The 19254-nt window shown below is 37.0% G+C and overlaps 4 protein-coding genes and 1 pseudogene across 5 annotated transcripts; 1 reads left to right on the forward strand and 4 right to left on the reverse strand.

The window, feature by feature from the left end:
* Positions 1 to 70: 70 nt before the first annotated feature.
* Positions 71 to 2455, reverse strand: LOC9329108 (uncharacterized protein At1g01500). Of its 2 annotated transcripts, none has more exons than XM_021012443.1 (3): positions 2257 to 2455; positions 1075 to 1871; positions 71 to 550 (listed from the first exon to the last, which is right to left on the reverse strand). In XM_021012443.1, the coding sequence occupies exons 2-3, from the start codon at positions 1771 to 1773 to the stop codon at positions 338 to 340; spliced, it is 912 nt and encodes a 303-aa protein (XP_020868102.1). In that variant the 5' UTR covers positions 1774 to 1871; positions 2257 to 2455; the 3' UTR covers positions 71 to 337. The 2 variants fall into 2 exon arrangements, with proteins under 2 accessions (XP_020868102.1, XP_020868103.1); XM_021012444.1 differs by having other exon boundaries at positions 2178 to 2269.
* A 107-nt stretch (positions 2456 to 2562) lies between these two features.
* LOC9329109 (F-box protein At4g09920) lies at positions 2563 to 4335 on the reverse strand. The gene is given in 7 exon segments (XM_021012445.1): positions 2563 to 2717; positions 2875 to 3006; positions 3097 to 3200; positions 3203 to 3236; positions 3372 to 3392; positions 3394 to 3713; positions 3716 to 4335. Coding segments are annotated over 7 exon segments (1338 nt in total). The 5' UTR covers positions 4299 to 4335; the 3' UTR covers positions 2563 to 2573.
* Positions 4336 to 5447: 1112 nt separating this feature from the next.
* Positions 5448 to 7257, forward strand: LOC9329110 (UPF0725 protein At2g20620). Its single transcript, XM_002890287.2, has 6 exons — positions 5448 to 5543; positions 5696 to 5776; positions 5849 to 6127; positions 6206 to 6250; positions 6316 to 6544; positions 6650 to 7257. The coding sequence occupies exons 2-6, from the start codon at positions 5732 to 5734 to the stop codon at positions 7060 to 7062; spliced, it is 1011 nt and encodes a 336-aa protein (XP_002890333.1). The 5' UTR covers positions 5448 to 5543; positions 5696 to 5731; the 3' UTR covers positions 7063 to 7257.
* A 113-nt stretch (positions 7258 to 7370) lies between these two features.
* Positions 7371 to 10412, reverse strand: LOC9326396. The gene is made up of 8 exons (XM_002893002.2): positions 9710 to 10412; positions 9498 to 9632; positions 9375 to 9431; positions 9162 to 9290; positions 8798 to 9034; positions 8496 to 8571; positions 7999 to 8411; positions 7371 to 7918 (listed from the first exon to the last, which is right to left on the reverse strand). The coding sequence occupies exons 1-8, from the start codon at positions 9938 to 9940 to the stop codon at positions 7601 to 7603; spliced, it is 1596 nt and encodes a 531-aa protein (XP_002893048.1). The 5' UTR covers positions 9941 to 10412; the 3' UTR covers positions 7371 to 7600.
* A 1702-nt stretch (positions 10413 to 12114) lies between these two features.
* LOC9329111 lies at positions 12115 to 12696 on the reverse strand (annotated as a pseudogene).
* Between the last annotated feature and the right edge of the window lie 6558 nt (positions 12697 to 19254).

The following is a 19254-nucleotide window of genomic DNA, read 5'->3' on the forward strand; positions in this document are numbered from 1 at the left end:
GACGCATAGAGTAGCCAAAAAAAAAAATCTGATCGATATGAAAGTAGAATCAATGTTCCAAGACAAGACGTTGAAGCCAAAAAGTTCAAATTAGAATTTGTAGACCCATCTGCCAAAAAATTCAAGTTACAGAGCTAGTTTGCTAGTTCTCATCAGCCAAATTCTGAATACAAAAAAGCTACATTCTCACTCGTTTATTTACAGCAAAACAAATACCAAACATATCCACATACCAATGTGTTTAATTCACATCACACCCAAATACAAACGGTTTTAAAAAGATGATTCTTTCAAAATTTCAAGGTAAAAAAAAGGTGCAAATGTGTGTATTACTAAACTAGAGAAGCCTCCTCCTGAAGGTTCTGGTTGTTGATTGATAAGTACGAACTAGAAGACCGACACCAATCCCAAGACCAACACAGACACCAAGTCCTATCCCAACACCAACCCTTACACCTGCATTAAACCATGTCATCTCTCCATCTATGCACTCACTTCTCCAATACATGTCTCCTTCGTATTCCTCTTTGTAGTTCGCGTACTCTGTTGCCTACAGACAATAAGAATGATACTTACTATACAAAGAATGATGATTTTTAAAATGGTCCATCTCCGAAGAATCCAAGAGACTTCAAATCACAACATTACAACAAAGCAAATATTGGGGGATTGTAAGTGATGGACATATGTGGGTCATAGACGCAGCAGACAAAAGGATAAGAGCTTAAAGATAAAGGAGGCAAATGAGAGATTCCTATTTATCTCTTCAGTCGTAAACTGTGTCTAGGCCACATGCCAAATTCATCAGGAAGAGACTGGTCCACTTCAGTTTATTAAGGACTTTTATCTTCATAAAACTAACAACACACATGTATTCAATGGGGAAAGAAGAGGATCCAAAAATCATCACAACATGTTATGAATTATAAGTTTTTCATCAGGGATAATAATTAATGTGTTGAACACAAAACAAACTGTTCAAGAAAACTGTGAGGATTGCATCAGGCATATGATATATCTTAGAACAATGAGAGAACGAATTTTAATCATGGCAAATGACAACTTGAAAGTTACCTGAAGATCAAGCGCAGAGGAGGTGTACTCTTTCTGAGGTTCTGCAGTTTCATACTCAGGAATTGAATCCAATGCCATTCTTCTACTCTGCTTCTTTCTCAAACCAAGCTGCAGAGTCTTGGTTAAGATGATGGGTGTTCCTAAGAAGCAACCAGTAACATAGACCTCGATAGTTGGCAATGGGGACAATAACTCTTGACCGTTAATGCTCTTCTCCTTAAAGAAACCAGACCCTGCACTGATCTCAGCCTCGCAATTCATCTTCCATCGATTCTTTGATTCCCCAGTTAAACCATTACTACCACACATCTCAAGAGTTCCAGACAAGACTAGTTCAGTTTTGTCAAAAACCTCAAACTTCACACTACCCGTTAGCCTGATATTGTCTGTGCTGACATAAGTAGCTTCTTCAGATTTCTTATCAACCCGATCTCTCCTAAGCTGTGAAGAACCTCCTTCCCAGTACATTCCCATTCTAACACCGTTTATCTCCAGAACCGTATTTGGATCCAGAGGAATGTGATTGATAGTGAGGACTTCAGGAGTTGAATCTTCCACCATGAAATTGCTTATCCGGACATAGAACACTCTCAAATCCAACCAGGGTGATAAGCTTCTGGAGCTGTGTTGGTTATAGTTATGATATCTAGATATTTGATAGGCTTCACCATTGTCAAGTGTCTCACAAGGCTCCTCCATGACCAGAGGAAGAGAATCAACAACCCAAAGTTAATTCTCACTCCAAAAACACATGTGTATGCTCTCAATTCCAATGAAAAATCCCAAAAAAGAGAGACCTGGTTTTGAGGAACAGAAAAGCCTTATTATAAGGACATGAAACGAGGAATACTTAAACGGGAAAAGAGAATCATTCTGTCCTAAAAGGGAAGATTCCCATTGAACACAACTATAGACTGCTGTGCTATAAGTATATATAATCGCAAACGCGGAAGATATTTAAAGATTAAAACTTTGGCAGATGCAGAAACGCTAAGATAATCTGCTATAGAATCTCAAACTTTCAAGATTGACCCAGTTAAAAAATTAAAGTTTCAAGTAGCTCTGAAATTGAAATTGTGCTTCTTCAACAACAAAGGAACTACCTTTAAAAAAACACACAAAGCTTCTCAAACTATGAAGATCCGAAGAGAATGAAAAGAATAATATAAAAGACGAACTCACCAAAAGAAGAAATCACATCCACAAATCCTCTAAATCTGGTTAAAATTGACTCGTCGAGTCTCGTAGTGTACAATATTAATCTTCTTGTCAACGTCTAAAATAAAAAAGATTAAAGAAGAAATTTTGTTAATGGCCAAGATTAGACTTGTCGAACCCACCACCAAAGATCACAGCTTTTTCTTGTCGATCTAATGGGAACGCAGCGCGTGTCCGAGGATTACGATGGACCCCGTTGAGCTGATATAGTCTTGTTTAAGGATAATATCTTGTTATCTGTTTAATTACAAGTTTTATATGTCGGTTAAAATGGCGAAAAGTCAACGGTGACGAAGAGGAAAAACATAAAAAACAGTGATTTGGGAAGAAAGTGAGGTGGAAGAAGATGATTCTTTTCTTTCTGACCTAACGATCTTATCGTTTAAAAGTTTTACCATTTCGTCTTTCAGGATCAAAACTGTTCGCTGTTTAGTACACACGAAACGACATGCGGTTTTCCATAGATTATAGAAAAAGAACATCATTACCACGAATAAGGACATGAATCATCGAACCGGGAAAATATGTCCCGCGGGCCGGTTCAGACTTTAACCAACGAGAATTATTGGTTATATAACCAACCATATCTCTCGCTTCTTGTCTTGATGGTATGCCTGTCCACTTGAAAGTCTCTAGACTCGTCAGCAAACATTCTGGCACAGGTGTCACTTGATCCCAGCAAACCAGTGGAGCCTTAAAACATTCGGGAATATTCTGAGAACGAAAAATGTAAGTTAAATCAAACACTAGAGATTAAGACCAAAGTCTTAATATATAGTACTATAATAGATTAATGAAACTTACATTGTCGCCGTCAACCTCTAGGACTTTTAGATTAGGAGATCCTTTGAGCAACCGGAGAAGTATTACCGACCAATATGGTTTACAAGTACAAATCTTTAGACTTTGAGTTGATTGAAGCAAATTGCAGCAACATTCCTAGCCTGCTCTTTTACCAAAAAAAAAAAAAAAAAAAAAAATTCCTAGCCTGCTCATAGCATAACTAAACGTTAGATAATAATGATAACTACTAAGATTTAAATTTCATATATAAAGATTTTAAAAAAAAAAGATATCACCTCGGATCTTTGGAGCATTAATTAAGCACAAGTTTAGACGCTTAACAGATGTGAAAGCTCCAAGAAATTTCTCGCATTCAAAGATATTAGCATCAATGTATGCCTCTTCAAGATTAGGCATATTCTCTATCAAGAATTTATTGTTGTTGTGATCATTTAGTTTGATGTACTCCAAAGAAGGAGCAACAATTTCAACCACATCGGGAGAATGATCACAATCTATAACTAATAATAAACTCTTCAAAGAAGGTACAATGATGTGGACAGCTCCCATAGTATCATATTCATGTAGTTCCATGACCAAATATTCAAGATCAGGGCAATTGGCAAGAAGCGATCGAGATATTTTTCATCGGAGAAGACTACGTCTTTAAGGAACAAAGTTTCCAGGGAGGGAAAACAAACCGTACGAGATACATCGAGTAGTTGAAAAGATTCATCTACGTATCTCACTCCACATAGTAGCAAGTTTTTCAGAGATGGAAGACAAGCCATACGAGGAACAACCATGAGAATTGCATCAAAGAGTGCGAGGGTCTCGAGCGATTTGCAGGTGTACAAGCAAAATGGCAATGTAGCAGATTTGTATTGATGAGAATAATAGTCAATGCTAAGCTCCAGCACAGAGAGAGAGACTGCAACTTCAACCCATAGTTTGATATCTTCTGGTTGAAATGGTAAAGAACTAAGCTCGAGACGCAAGCGTTCCAAAACGGGAACTCTATGCAGTGGCAATGTCCTTTTGATAAAACGTCGTAACCTCCGGCGATTGGAAGGTTTAGTGTCACGATCATCATACTCAAGCTTTGGCACCCGCATCCAATGAAACTTCCATCGTTTAGACAAAATGCTAGTGGTTACAACAACTTTTGTTGGAAGAAATGATAATATCTTCACCAGCAAGTCATCAGTATTGATCTTGTCCATATCTTGAAAAATTCAAGATTCTTTCTCAGTGGATAGAAACACCGACATTGACAAAAACAGAGTGAACAATGACAGAGAAAAACGGTGCAAAAGCAATTGATATTGTGGAAGGTTGGGAATGAGGCTTTTCTATTGATTAGGTTATTTCATATATATATAATGGAAAACAAGAGAGTGCTCAAACGTCGTTCTATTACCTTCATCATCCTCAATCTTGTCATTACTACTTGACAAAATGAAGTATCCATTAGGCCTTAAAATCCTGTTCATCTCCAGAAGAAGTTTACCACCTGTGATTGCGGAAGTAGAAGCATATTGACAATAATGACCAAACTTTGATCTTTCGTAGATAGTGGAAGTGATTTTTCTTAACCAAACTTATTAGATTAGAAACTTAACAGAAAAAGAAAATTCGTTTTTTCACGTCTAAAAGCAGGGCCGGTCCAACGTTTTCGGATGCCCTACGCAAATTAAGAAAAGCATACCATTTTTCCATTTTTATACAAAATTTTTTTTAACCTATGCTCACTTGTTAAATTTACTTTATCTTTTACATTTATTTAGTAAGGTTAATTGATCCTAATCTATTAAAACTATTTTGTAAATTAACTCTTCATTTGCTGGAAAAAGTAAAATAAAAACTCTTTGTTTTTAATAAAATTCACATATTTATCAAAAAATTATCTTAGAAAAAGAGTAGATTATACACAAAATTATATATTTTTTTAATTTAAACCCCACAAATATGATTGAAAGAAGCCCACCAAAATATTGATCTTTTAAAAAAGAGGTTTATAATATAATTTATATATATAAATTAAACTTTAAGAAAATTGGCCTAAAAAATGTCCCCAAAATTTTGATGTCCTAATCCTTTGCTTCACATGCTTGGCCTATAAGCCGGGCCTGTCTAAAAGGAATATGCGGTCAGTTTGGGACAAGTTTAAACATTTTTTTAATCAACAAGAAAAACTTTACAGTTACAGAACTTAGCTAATTCGAAGATGCCAAAATCTCTTTTTACTAATAAAAAATTCAATTCTTAATTCGAAAACATGAAAATCTCTTTTTACTTGAACTTCAGTCATCATCAAAATAACCGGGCTAGTTGGGCCAAATAGAGATACTGAGCCGTAGTATCAAATGAGCATATTTGAGCCCTACTTGAACGTGTTTGTCAATTGGTTAACAGAACTTTATAATAAACACGAAACCTTAATCGTAAGTTGGCGATAGAGAGGAAAGGTACGTTACGTTTCGTTTCGCTTTGCATCGGATCTCATCTGAGATCTACTCTTTTCAATTTTCATAAATGTTCATATTGTGGTTTGATAGGTGAAATTTAGGGTTCTGAGTCTAATGAATCTAATCAATCCTCCCTCTCTCTCTCTTATCAGAATTTAGAATTTAGGGTTTGGTGAGATTTTCCAAGAATGTTCCTGGGAGAAGGCACTAATGATCGCGCCTACGGTCGTAAGGTAATCGGATTTTACTGTGGATGACCAGCGATTTTCATGTTTTGCATTAAATTTTTTTCTTCTTCTTCTTAGGGATTCATTATTTTTCCTGATCCACCGTACCCATATGAGCCGAAGCGTATAGGAGCTCTTTACTATGAGGATGAAGGCGATCCAGATGTCTACTTTGTACCACCGGTGGAGGAATATGAACCATCCTTGCCCTCTTCACAATCACCAACTGACAGCTGTCATGAACAACCCGATTCACCAACATATGAACCAATGGCTCCGGGAGAATTGCCGGAATGTGATGTCTACAAAGATATATGTTCTGATCCCCAGAAGGTAGACTGGGCGGTTCCACCTATGGTAATTTACTACTACTACTGATTCTAAATTGTTTATGCAAAATATATGTGTGTGTTTTGACTCAATTCTCTCAAACAGGAATTCTTGGCTGAAGTTGGACTTGGTTGCTACAATCTGCAAAAGGTAAATTGATCTCTCTTTTTCTTGCTTTGTTTTGTCTTTGCTTATTTTGAGATCTTGTCTTGTAGGGGACAAACTTTCAATTTTCGGATGATCCACATGACTTCCAGTATCTGTATCATACCGGCTTTGAGGATCTTACCGACTTTGAGGATCATACCGATGCTAAAGCATCACATTCTTTGATAATGCGCAATTCCACTTGCGAGTTTGAAACAAGGGCTGCCGTTCAAAAAGATGAAGAAGAAGACTGTTCCTTGAGTTTGATTACAACGCTCCACAGGCCGCAAACTCCAGGTAAATTGTTAATCAAACCAATTGGGCACAAGCAAACCTCTCTCCATCTATTTGTTTTGTTTGTGTGTCTAATGTTTTCCATCTCTACTTGTGTGTGTACCTCAGAGGTGGAAGGTGACACACTTGCCCCGGATGATTTCTTCAAAGGTCCTATGCCAGATCGTTTGCCTCACGATAGGTGGAGGCTCGGTAATATGCTTAATAATCCGAAATTCTACTTGTTGAGGAAATCAGAGATGGAAGAACACAAGGAGTTGTTTCTTCTGTACGCGGAAATCACATTGTTCTCCCACTGGGAATCTATCAGGCTAATGGAGTGGGCAAAGCCATTGGAGCTATTATATGTAATTGTGCAAACCCGGGAGCCGAATCTGAAGTTGAAGGCCAAGGCGGAGAATGCAAACTTCTACATTACCTTCTCAACCTGTCACGGTTTTCCCTTCCATGCTGTCATAAGGAGAACAACGACTGGAAAACCAAACCAGATGTCGCTTGAATTCAAGATGTTGATGTGTTAAGAAGTACCCTATTGTCCCATTATGTATTTATCATGTAAACTATCGATCTGAGAGTTGTTTCTCCAGATGGTGCTGTGGCTACATTTTATTTTCTCAATGTTTCGCTTGTTGTGTGCTACTCGTGTAATGAGTTAATGACTTCTTTGTTGCTGTAACTTTGATTTGAATGTCAAGAGTGTTCGTCCTTTGTCTGTCCATTGGCTCTAATCTTTATAAAACCATTTTACCAATTCAAATGCACATTAAGTGATGTAATTGGATGTTAATATTATTAACGCTCACCTGTTTTTGTTTTTGGGGAAAGGAAAAACAGAAGCTTGATCAATTAACTCTAGAAGAAAGCAAGTATAAGCTGTTTGCTCTCACAAGTTTGTTTCAGAACAACCACAAAAAGGGTAGGATCGGATTGTATGGGTTTTCTTTTGCAAAGAGGGCAAACACCTAAAAACCCCACAAAGGAAAATAAGAAATTAAACAAGAATTTTGAAAGTCTTAAACGATTAGTCTCCCTACATCAGTCTGTTCCACCAGTTTGGAATCAAGCATTCGAAGTGACATCCTCTTGTCTCTTGCGTTTTTCTTCATCTTCCTCGGAGAGAAGGGTTGGGTACACAAATTCGAACAGAGACCGAAATGGGTTGTCAACAAACTCCCCATACTTACCGGTCGTAAGGCACATCATCATCATCTCTATTGACACCTTCATGTATCCAGCAACACCAAATTTCAAACCGTGGCTTGATTTCGCCCAAACAAATTTCTCACCAGTCTTCTTATCTTTTCCCACACCCGTAATATTTATGGCATGAGTAGTACTATATCTTGAAATGGTAGAAGTACGGCCCCGGTAAATATTCTGCAAAATCAACAAAGGCATAAATAAAAAAGAAAGTTACACAAATATGTTTGTTCTCTCTGCAAATTAAAAGAATTTACCTCTCCAATCATTGAGTACTCTGGCTCGAAGATAGGTATGGTAGCTGCAACAGGATGCCTATCCAATGCTTTAATTGTTTCTTCAATGCTCGACAATTTCACCACATCTTTGATGTACGCTAGGTTCAAGGAACTCCTTCGCTCAAAACCTTTTTTGCAAAAAGCATTATCAAAGGGACGTGCTGCTTCCGTTTCGATTCCGTTTTCTTGGACATACTTCAACCCCTCAAGAACAGGACAAGCGTAACAAGAATGGCCGGGTTTGTTCTTTTTAGAACTAGAACGTGAACGTGAATTTGCTCTTGTGAAATCAACAAGATATTGAGCAGAATATTTTACTTTCTGGGTGTCGCGTCTCAAGATGTGTCTCACAGCACTAACAAGGTCAACGATAACGATTGCCCAGCATACCTCTACCAGAAAAAAGACAAGATGGTTAACTTGTATTTATTTCCATTTAGAACTCGGTTGTAAGATTAATAATTGAGCATGTTTACCGTGGTCTAGTTGGTTTATGATATCGCCCATCTTTGAGGACCACCTGTTCCCAAATTCATCCACAGTTACATGATCCTAAGATAAGAACAATAAAGTTGTTGTTTGAAGATTGATTAGAAAATGAATATGCTCAATATTCTGCAGTGCAAAGCTAGGATAGAAAGAAAGGAAAAGCGAAAGTAAGCGAGTATGGGTACAAGCACACGTTAGAAGGCTTTAACTATGAATTCTATAAGTGTTGGTAGCCAGCCCAAACAAAAAAAAGCTATTAGGTTAGGTGAGAGGTTTGGAAAGATCGTACCTTATTTTCTTTCCAGTAAGAAAATAGAACTCTGTCCCAGCACTTGATGATGGTGATATCAGAATGAGGATTAGTATTCATGAGGCGTCTCAGTTGCAAGACTGGAATATATTTGAGAATCCCATCAACAATGCGCAGCTCTGCATCTGTCAGGCTCCCCATTGCTTTTTCCTCATCACTCCCCAGAAATCTTTTTAAAAGAGGAAAATGAATTTGCTTGGAAATGGTAAACACCAGCTATAGATACAAAAATAACAGGATGAAAAGATTAATGTTTGTTGCTCTCGAGTCAATAAGATGTATGAAAACAATAGAAAATGTGAAATCTCCAGTCAAAAGGACTATGCAAACATTGAAAACTTACCGAGGTAGATAGAGCATCTTGGTAGGGGCTGAATGCGTCTGATGAAGTTTGAATATCTTTACAAAGCATATCAAATTTTTTCTTATGATCCTCTAAAGAGGCAGACACACGATTCATAGTTTTGTTAACCTGATAGAAGTAGAGACAACACTAGAGTAAGCTACGAAAAGAAACCAGGAATAGACGGCTATGAAACAAGCATTAGCTACTTACACCATTTAGATGTGCTTTCAACCTCTGATCAAGATTTTTGCCTCTAATGAGTTCATCCTACCAAAATAAAACATACAAAATTAATTTCCACTATTGCTAAGAAAACAGTAAGCGAACACTCACATTGTCCTCCAAATCGCTATAGACCGCGGAAGTTTCCTTGCTAATAGTCTCCAACAAGACCATCAGTTCCTTCTCGGAGCTAGAAAGTCCCGCCAAACTCTCGCCTATGTTAATTGTCGACCTCTCTAACTCGTTCTGCATCAAACAAGTATTTACTTGAAATCCCAAAAAAGGGTCAAACCCACACAAACAAACAAACCACAAGGACGTACCGAACATAAATCATAGCGTAGAATCTCCGGGTTAGACCGTGAGAGTTTCCATAATTGCTCTTCGAGAGCAATACGAAGAGTACGAAATCCTCGAGTCGAAGATTGAATATATTCAAAATCTCCAGACAGATTGTGTAGACTTTTTGTTGCAGTTATAAGACTACGTTCAATCTTCGAGAGTCTATCCTGAAATCCCCTCACCCCCATCACCAACAGATCCTGATCCTCCATTCTCTCTCTCTCTCTTGAAGCTTGATTTATCCGAGAGAAGCTCACCAAATACCTTAGAAGGAGAAACTAGAAAAAAGAGAACCGATCTTTGAGGAATCGATCTTTGATTGTCAAAGAAGAAAAAGAATTTGATTGTCAAAAAAGAAAAAGAAATCGGATCTCTCTCTCTTCTTGAAACTTGATTTATCCGAGAGAAGCTTCACGAAATACCCTAGAAGGAGAAACTAGAAAAAAGAGAACCGATCTTTGAGGAATCGATCTTTGATTGTCGAAAAAGAAAAAGAAATCGGATCTCTCTCTCTGTTCTAAGCTTGATTTATCCGAGAGAAGCTTCACGAAATACCCAGAAACTAGAAAAAGGAGAACCGATCTTTGAGGAATCGATCTTTGATTGTCAAAAAAGAAAAAGAAAAAGAAAAAGGAGAACCGATCCAAAATAATCGGTTCGGTTTTGGTTCTAACCTAAACACCCATTCAATTTTGAGTTGAGGATCCACGAAAAAGGCTTTGAGGAATCAAACCCACCACTATTCCCCCAAAACATGATACTTTACCAACTAACCTATCAACAGTTTCGATAGAAAATCGCTTTTAAAATATTTAACTATTATCTTAAAAGTTAAAAAACGAAAGTAAAAAAATAAATTCATATATATCAAAATTTTCAAATCAAATGATAAATATAACTAAATAATATAGTACATCAATTATTTTTATAAATCATAAAATCAAAATTTGGTAAACATACACACAAAACAACATAATATATTTTTGAAAATATTTCAGCTAACAAAAAAAAACGTGCATAAAAAAAATTAAAGTTAAATATTAATAAATTTATAATTTATAAAATGTAAATTATTAACTTGAAAAAAAAAAATTAGATCAAGATATTTTTTAACTTGATAAAAAGAAAATATTAAAAATAGTCAATATATATCTATTAATCAATTATATAGTGAGACGAGTTAAGATTATTGTTTTTATACTTACGGAATTTTACAGTTTCTGCCATCAAAATATTTAAACAATTACAAAACGGGTTTTAAATTAATTAATATATATGTTTTGATGATTAAAACATTAAAAGTAACTAATACAAAACAAGTTAAATAAATTGATTATCATATTTAACTTTCAAAAAGATGTAATTATAATTATATAAAAATATAAATTAATATGATTAGCTTTTTCTCTTATAAATCACAAGTCATCTAACCAATAAAAATCTGCCACATATTTATTATTTCACAATTTAATAGAAGTAAAAGAATTGGTTTTGAAAAATAAAACGTAAAATTGAAAAACACAAAAGGTTAGACACGTTCTCAACTAATTCAAACTCAACTTTTCTCCTCAAATCCACAATGTTGGCATGGAACATTTCTTTTCCGGGGTAAATTGCTAGTTCATCTCATATATATTTTCACTCTATTCCTACTCCTACTATGGCCTCTATTTATCAAGCCTCGCTCACCTCTATTTAAAGGGGTCGAGAGATGAAATATATCAAAGTTTTTCTTATTCTATCTCTCATGTTACTTTTTAAAATCTCTGTTTTACCTCACCAGCATGTTCTTCATGTCTTCACCATCGTGAGTGATCCCACCATCGTGACTAACCTAAATTTTCCTTTTTTTGGATTATATACCAAACCTAACTTTTATTGAAAACTTGATTTTCAAGCTTATATCTCTCTATATTGAACTAAGAATAGCATTTTAAAAAATTTAGTCCTACATAGCTGTCGGTTTTGCCTATTTATTATCATGATTAATAGGTTTTTTCTTCTTAGTTGAAAGTCATAATAACAAATATCTGCAAAAAAAATCCCTGTATCATGGAGTTTTCTTGTTAAAATGGTTTTCTGAATATTATCTTTATTAGTTTCATTTAGATCATATATTCACTGTCAAATCAGATAGGACGATGAGGAGAGATACAAAGAGAGGCAACATTATTGTACAACTTTTTGTTTGCACTCTTTGCTTTTATCTTCTTCCTTCCATTTATCCTAAGCAGTTGCGGATACATCATGACAACAATTACAAAACGTTTTTTTTTGGTAAACAAAACCGAAACCCAAACTAATCTCGGCCAAGTTCACATGATGTTGTCTTGCTCCACATACCTGAAATCTACAATCTTTTCGTTGCTCTGTACACACTTCTCCTTGAGCAGTAGTATACTCCTCACGAAAAGGCAGGAGTAAAATGTTATCTACAAAGTGATCAAGAACACGCGTCTGATTGGTTTTTTCAGCAGATAGAGATCAGTGGAATGTTCTTGTCTTCTTCCATAGGCTTCACTAATGGTGAAGAGAGCCTTTGGACTAAAACATCTAAAGCTTCCTTCATCCAACAATCTCTACAAGCTTCTCTTGCTTCATCAAGTTTCATCCATATCCTTTGACGAAGATGTTGTTCAGGCCAAAGCTCAAACTCTTCTTTCACGGCCCTGACGGCAACATTAATCCTTCATAGAATGTTCCTCTGCTTTTGCTAAAAGTTAGTACATTTGGGAACACACCCTTTTGTGATGAAATAACAAGAACTTCAAATTCATTGCTAATTGTGCCATCACTCGAAATCTTGAGTCTGTATGGAATACACCTGCAAATTTAAAACTTTAGAAAATCAGACAAAAGTCAACTCGAATGGTGAAACACATATAGATGACACATACCCAACGACTTTACGCCGTCCCTTGATGTATCTTTGGGATTGACAACCCGTACGAGAGACCAAACACATCATGCTACTAGAAAAACAGAGTTCTTGAAGAATTGGTAGTTAGATCATTAATATATTTTTTAAACAATTGGTGACACCAAATGACCATCGGTGAATTTTATTAGCAAAAGAGAAAAGTATAAAAGTAGTTTTTTAAAAAAATCGAGGTAATTAATTGGAGAGGGAGTTCATTGCATGTTATTTCTCTGTCGTTTCGTGGTTTACTTAATAACGACAGATAGGTTAATTAATTATGTCACTATAATATTTTTAATAACAGAAACAAATAAAAGTCGCTGTCCATACACGGCACGTTACTGTTTACACTGAAGACGTGTGGTTTTTATTGTAATCGCTTTTTTTTTCATGCGACTGCGTTTGAGTCTGTCTTCATAGCCCATGGAAAAGAGATACACTACCGTCGGTAGTCTACAGACATGAAACAATGGTTTCACTAAGTCACGAAAAGTGAAATATGTCTGTTTTTCTTAAACTTCATTTAATGACAAATACTACTATTTCCAAACCGAACGGATATTAAACAATCAATGATGAATCTTGAAAAAATGGATAGGTTACATAGTTGTAGGCCTGGGCAAAATATTCGATAGATCCGCTTCGACTCGGTATTCGATTTGATTCGATTCGAAAAATCCGGATATCCGTAAAATTTTGGGACAAAGCAAATAGGGAAATATAATATTCGTAAAAACCGGAGCAAATATCAAATATTGCTTTTTTTAAAAGTCGGATATCCGCTTCGATCCGTATTTTTAGATATATATATTAGAATATATAATTATGTATATATATGCATATTATATGTATTTGTATATTTTGGGCTTGTATTTGTAATCTCAGTTTCTAACCAATGTTTTTATGTTAAGATGTTAGTTTGATCATTTTTCTTTCATGTTATGTTTTGATCATTGGCATCTTAAATTATCGGGTTTTGGTTTTTGGAATTTTTTTGATCGATGATATCAACAATGGTTACGTTTGTTTTTAAGAACTTATTTTTAAAAGCGTGAAACTTGAATATATAATATTTTGTTATTTTCTGTAGTTTACAAAATTTTTAAAAAATATTTAATGTATCGAAGCGGATATCCGCAAATATCACAAAAAAATCCGGATATTCGAATTTTCGGATATCCGGAAATTTCCGAATCAAAGCAAATCACAAAATCAAGTATTCGGTTAAAACGAATCGAATAATAAATATCATAAATTTTCTGGATATCCGCTTCACCTACATAATTGCATAGAATATAGACATGCACATTCATTTGTATGTCATTATACCTAGATGCATCAAGGTTCAATGAATTTTAGTTATATATACGTATATGATTTGTTATCAAATGTGTATATTAGGTAAGGCGGGGTTACAAATTCTCATTATTATTAGTTTTCACTTTTCAGCCACTCTTTTAGAAAAATTCATCCAAAACTATTCACCAGCACACAAGTTTATACAAGGTTTTGAGTGATAAAGTTTCTCTCTAAAATACGACAAATCAACATACGAGATTTTACCATATATATGCTGAAACGCTAATTAATATGTATGACAAATTAAGAGTTTCGAAGGTCATTCTAAGTATGAACGTGAACCCTGTCCAAATCCATTCTATGGGGATAACAAGATATTCATTCATATGCCTAGCCATATTTGTCCATGTCATATGGGTTCACGTACGAGTCACTGGTGGTATGTGATTATACCTTGATGGGTTTCTATTATGGCTGCACCGCAGCATCGGTTTCGACTCTTAACTCTACATGTTTCTGACAAATAGATATGTGAATTGTTTCTGTCTTATTAACATAACCATAAGGTCTCTATTTATACAAGAAGAGTTTAGCTAATAAAAGAAAAACTAACTAAAAGATAATTACACAACTTGGGGATCAAGTTTAGCCTTAATACCCCCCCTCAAGTTGGAGCGTACAAATTTTGAATGCCCAACTTGCGCAAGAAAGCATGAAACTCCCGTCGTCCCAAAGCTTTAGTTAGAATATCAGCCAGTTGATCCAATGTTGGGACGTAGGACGGTTTGATGGTGCCAGCAATGATGCAATCACGAATGAAATGACACTCGACTTCAATGTATTTAGTTCTTTCATGAAAAACAGGATTAGCACTAATGTGCAATGCAGCTTATCTATCACACGAAGAGACATTGGAGCAGTATGATCAATGCCAATTTCAGACAGCAACGATTTGAGCCATAGAAGTTCTTTAGTGACAGCACCCATTGCACGGTATTCAGCCTCTGCGGAAGATAGTGAGACTGTTTTCTGTTTCTTGGATTTCCATGAAATTGGTGAATCACCAAATTGAACAATCCATCCTGTTAATGACTTGCGAGATAAGGGACAGCTGCCGTGATCGGAGTCACACCAACCTGTTAAGTGGAGTGGAGAATTGGCTCGGAGAAGAATCCCTTGTCCAATCGTTCCTTTCAAATAACGGACAACTTTGAGAGCCGCAGACCAGTGCTCTTCTCTTGGTTTTTGCATGAACTGCGACAAGATATGAATGGCATAAGAAAGATCTGGTCGGGTCGATGCCAAGTAAACAAGGCGGCCAACAAGTCGTCTATATCGTACTGGATCTGGTAACACCATACTCTTAGAGAGAGACAACTTGTGATTCTGATCGATTGGAGATCCCACAGGCTTGCAGCCTAACATACCGACGTCGGTGAGAATATCTATTGTGTACTTACGTTGGCAAAGATATATGCATGTAGAATGACGAGCAATCTCCAAACCAAGAAAGTATTTAGCAAGACCAAGATCTTTCATATGAAAGCAAGAGGATAAATAATCTTTAAATTCTTGTATAGCCGAGGAGGAGTTACCGGAGATAATGAGATCATCGACGTATACCAAAATCAAAAGAGAAATTCCATCACGATGAAAGACAAAGAGAGTGTCGTTTCAGGTGATTGTCTTTAGACAGGTGGGCTGAGTTGAAATGAATGGGCCGGTCAAGGCCCAGTCGGAGTCTGCTAAGCAACTTAAGCCCAGGAACAAGAAACGGCAGATGTGAGAGCGTTTTGGTGCTTTGATGGTCACTGGTCGTACAGTGTTGTCGGGTAGCACCTGCAAGAACGGCGAAGGCTCAGCTTATAAAAGGACAGTGTCATCAAGCTTGGAGGATAAGCCATTCAGTCATTATTGAGAGAGAAAGTCTAGAGAGAGACTTGTGAGAAACAAGGGTTTGAGGGTTTTACTCTTGAGTGTCTTCTTGTGTGTAACTCTTTGGTGTGGGTTTCTTTCTGTAAAGGGTGAGAGTGGTGTGACATAGAGAGCTTGTACTGTTCGGTAGAAGATAAGAGTGCCTTGAGAGCTGGTTGAAGCTCTCCGAGACGTACCTTGACTGATTTGGTCTTGGGAACTCGTAAATCTCGTGTCTTGTTTCTTTCTTGCATAACAAACTACAGCAAACAAACATAAAGGTTAGAGCTTTATCACAAGATCAGAAACACTTGGTGAAAGACTCAACAGTGGTATCAGAGCTAGGTTCCCAGAAGTTTCTGAAGGTAAAGTTTCAATCTTTAAAAGCTTTAAGACCTCTAAAGGTGTCTACTGTTAAAAACTCGGAAAGGTCTCACCTTTAAGACTCATTTCTTCACCGGTGCTAGGGTAGAGGGTCTTGAAGGTTATTTCTAGGGTTTTACAGAAGGAAAGTAGAGGAAAGGTGTGAGCTTTGGTGATTTTACCTGAAAAGGTGATAACTTTGGGTGAGTTTCAGACTAAGGAAGATGTTGGAACCTACTCAAGGCAAGTTTGAAGTCAGTAAGTTTGATGGTGAAGGTGACTTTACTCTCTGGAAGCACAAGATGCGCGGTCAGTTGGAGATCTTGGGTTTTGGCTCCATGCTTAAGCCCAAGAAACCTGAAGAAGAGGGAGAAAAGTCAGATCCACTATGGGATGAGAAAGATCAGAGAGTCAGAAATCTCTTGGGTCATGGTTTGACAGATCCTGTACTGAGAAAGGTGATGAAAGAGCCTACTGCATATGATATGTGGACTGCTCTGGAAAATGAGTATCAAGCACAAACCTTGCCAAATCGTTTCTACCTGAAACAACGCTTCTTCAGCTTCAAGATGGAGGAAGATCAGAGTCTGGATAAGAATCTGGATATATTCAACAAGCTGGTGTTAGATCTCTCAAGCGTAAATGCAGAGATGGGAGAAGAAGACAAGGCTGCTATACTCATGAACAGCTTACCTAAGAAGTATGATAATCTGGTTCACACTCTGAAGTACAGCAGCAGCAAACAGACTATCAGCACTAAAGAAATCATCAGATCAGCTTATTCTATTGAACTAGAGCTTAAGCAAAAGGGAGTGACAACTCAGAAATCTGCTGATGAAGGTCTATTTGTGCAGTCAAGAGGAAGAACAGATAAAAGGAGTCAAACAAAAGGGAAATCTAGCAGAAGTAAGTCCAAAGTGACAAAGAAGAGAACCTGCTGGATTTGTGGAAGTGAAGAACACTTAAAGAAGGATTGTCCAAAGAAATTTCAACCTAGTAGCAGTCAGAAAGGAGAAGCCAGCCTTGCTCATGACCCAAAAGCAGAACCACTGATGTTGACAGCATCTCAGGTTGGTCCAAGAGAAGGATGGGTACTGGATTCAGGCTGCTCTTACCACATGACAAAGAGGAAAGATCTAATGTTTGATGTGGAAGAGGTAAAGGGGGGAAGAATATTGATGGGGAATGACACTGCCTGTGAGATCACTGTAATTGGAAAAATCAAAATTGTTAACTATGATGGAAGTGAAGTCATTTTATCCAAGGTAAGGTATTCACCAACTGCTAGGAGAAATCTCATATCTTTGGGACAATTGGAGACACTTGGATGCTGGTATCAGTCAAAGGACTATAGACTTCGAGTGTTTAAAGGAGATAGAGAAGTAATTGTAGGCGACTACAAAGATACTCTGTACATCCTTGATGGGGAAGCTGCACTTGCACAGGTCAATGTGGCAGTAAGCGTTCCTGATATCACTCAGATATGGCACAGCAGACTTGGCCATATGAGTGACAAGAACCTGAAAATAATGGTTCAGAAGAAGTTACTCAATGAAAGAGACCTGTCAGAAATGAAACATTGTGAGTACTGCATTCTTGGAAAATCTCACAAGACTCCCTACAAGACAGGAAAACATACCTCAAAGGAAATTCTAGAGTATGTTCATTCAGATCTTTGGGGATCTCCAAATGTTACTCTTAGTCTGAGTAAGTGTCAATACTACATCTCCTTTGTAGATGACTTCTCAAGAAAGGTGTGGATTTATTTCCTGAAGACCAAAGATGAAGCCTACACGAAATTTGTTGAGTGGCTGGCATTAGTTGAAAATCAGAGTGGTAAAAGACTGAAAGTTCTAAGGACCGACAATGGCTTGGAATACTGCAACAAAACCTTTGATGACTACTGCAAAGAAAGAGGGATTATAAGACACAAAACATGTCCTTATACTCCCCAGCAAAATGGCGTGGCAGAAAGGCTGAACAGGACCATTCTTGAGAAGGTAAGAAGCTTGCTGAGTGAAACTGGTCTAGGTGAATCATTTTGGGCTGAAGCTTCATCTACTATTGTCTACATCCTGAATAGAACTCCATCTGCTCCTTTGGGATTTCAAATACCTGAACAAGTCTATGCAGGAAGAGAACCTGATTACAGCCACATGAAAAGATTTGGGTGCTTAGCATACTATCATGTTAAGCAGGGTAAGTTAAAACCAAGAGCTAAGAGGGGAGTGTTTATGGGATATCCACAAGGAGTAAAAGGATACAGAATTTGGAGTATTGAAGACAAGAAGTGCATAGTAAGTCGAGATGTGACGTTCAGAGAAGATATTTTGTACAAGGACATAGGAAAGATGTCAGATACAGAGAAAGAAGTATCAAAGATGGAAAGGAAGAAAGTAACCTTTGAGTTACCTGGTAACACTGCAGATGGAGCTACATTGGACAGTCCAGGAGAAACCTCTCATCAAAATCATAGCCCATCAGTGGAGACTGAAGATGGAGCTGAGAATGAGCCTGAAACGGTTGATGAAGGGGCAATTTCTGATGATGACTCTCCACATGAGTTGGATAACTACCTGCTAGCAAGGGACAGAAGTCGAAGGTCAAACATCAAACCGCCTAGCAGGTATGACCATGGAAATATGGCTGAGTATGCTCTAACAATGTCACATGTCATTGATCTGGAAGAGCCCCAAAACTTTCAAGAAGCAATGAACTGCAGAGATGGAGATAAATGGAAGTCAGCAGCAGGTGATGAGATGGAGTCATTGAACAAGAATCATACCTGGGATCTGGTAGAAAGACCAAAACACAGAAAGGTCATTGGATGCAAGTGGATATTCAAGATAAAGCATGGTATACCAGATGTTGAAAATCCAAGATTCAAGGCTAGACTGGTTGCAAAGGGTTTTTCTCAAATATAAGGGATTGACTATCATGAGGTGTTTGCACCAGTGGTGAAACACATTACCATAAGACTGATGCTATCTATGGTGGTCTATCAAGACCTAGAGCTAGAACAGTTGGATG

Source organism: Arabidopsis lyrata (genome assembly GCF_000004255.2).
Source record: "Arabidopsis lyrata subsp. lyrata unplaced genomic scaffold ARALYscaffold_1, whole genome shotgun sequence".
Classification (NCBI taxonomy): Eukaryota; Viridiplantae; Streptophyta; class Magnoliopsida; order Brassicales; family Brassicaceae; genus Arabidopsis; species Arabidopsis lyrata.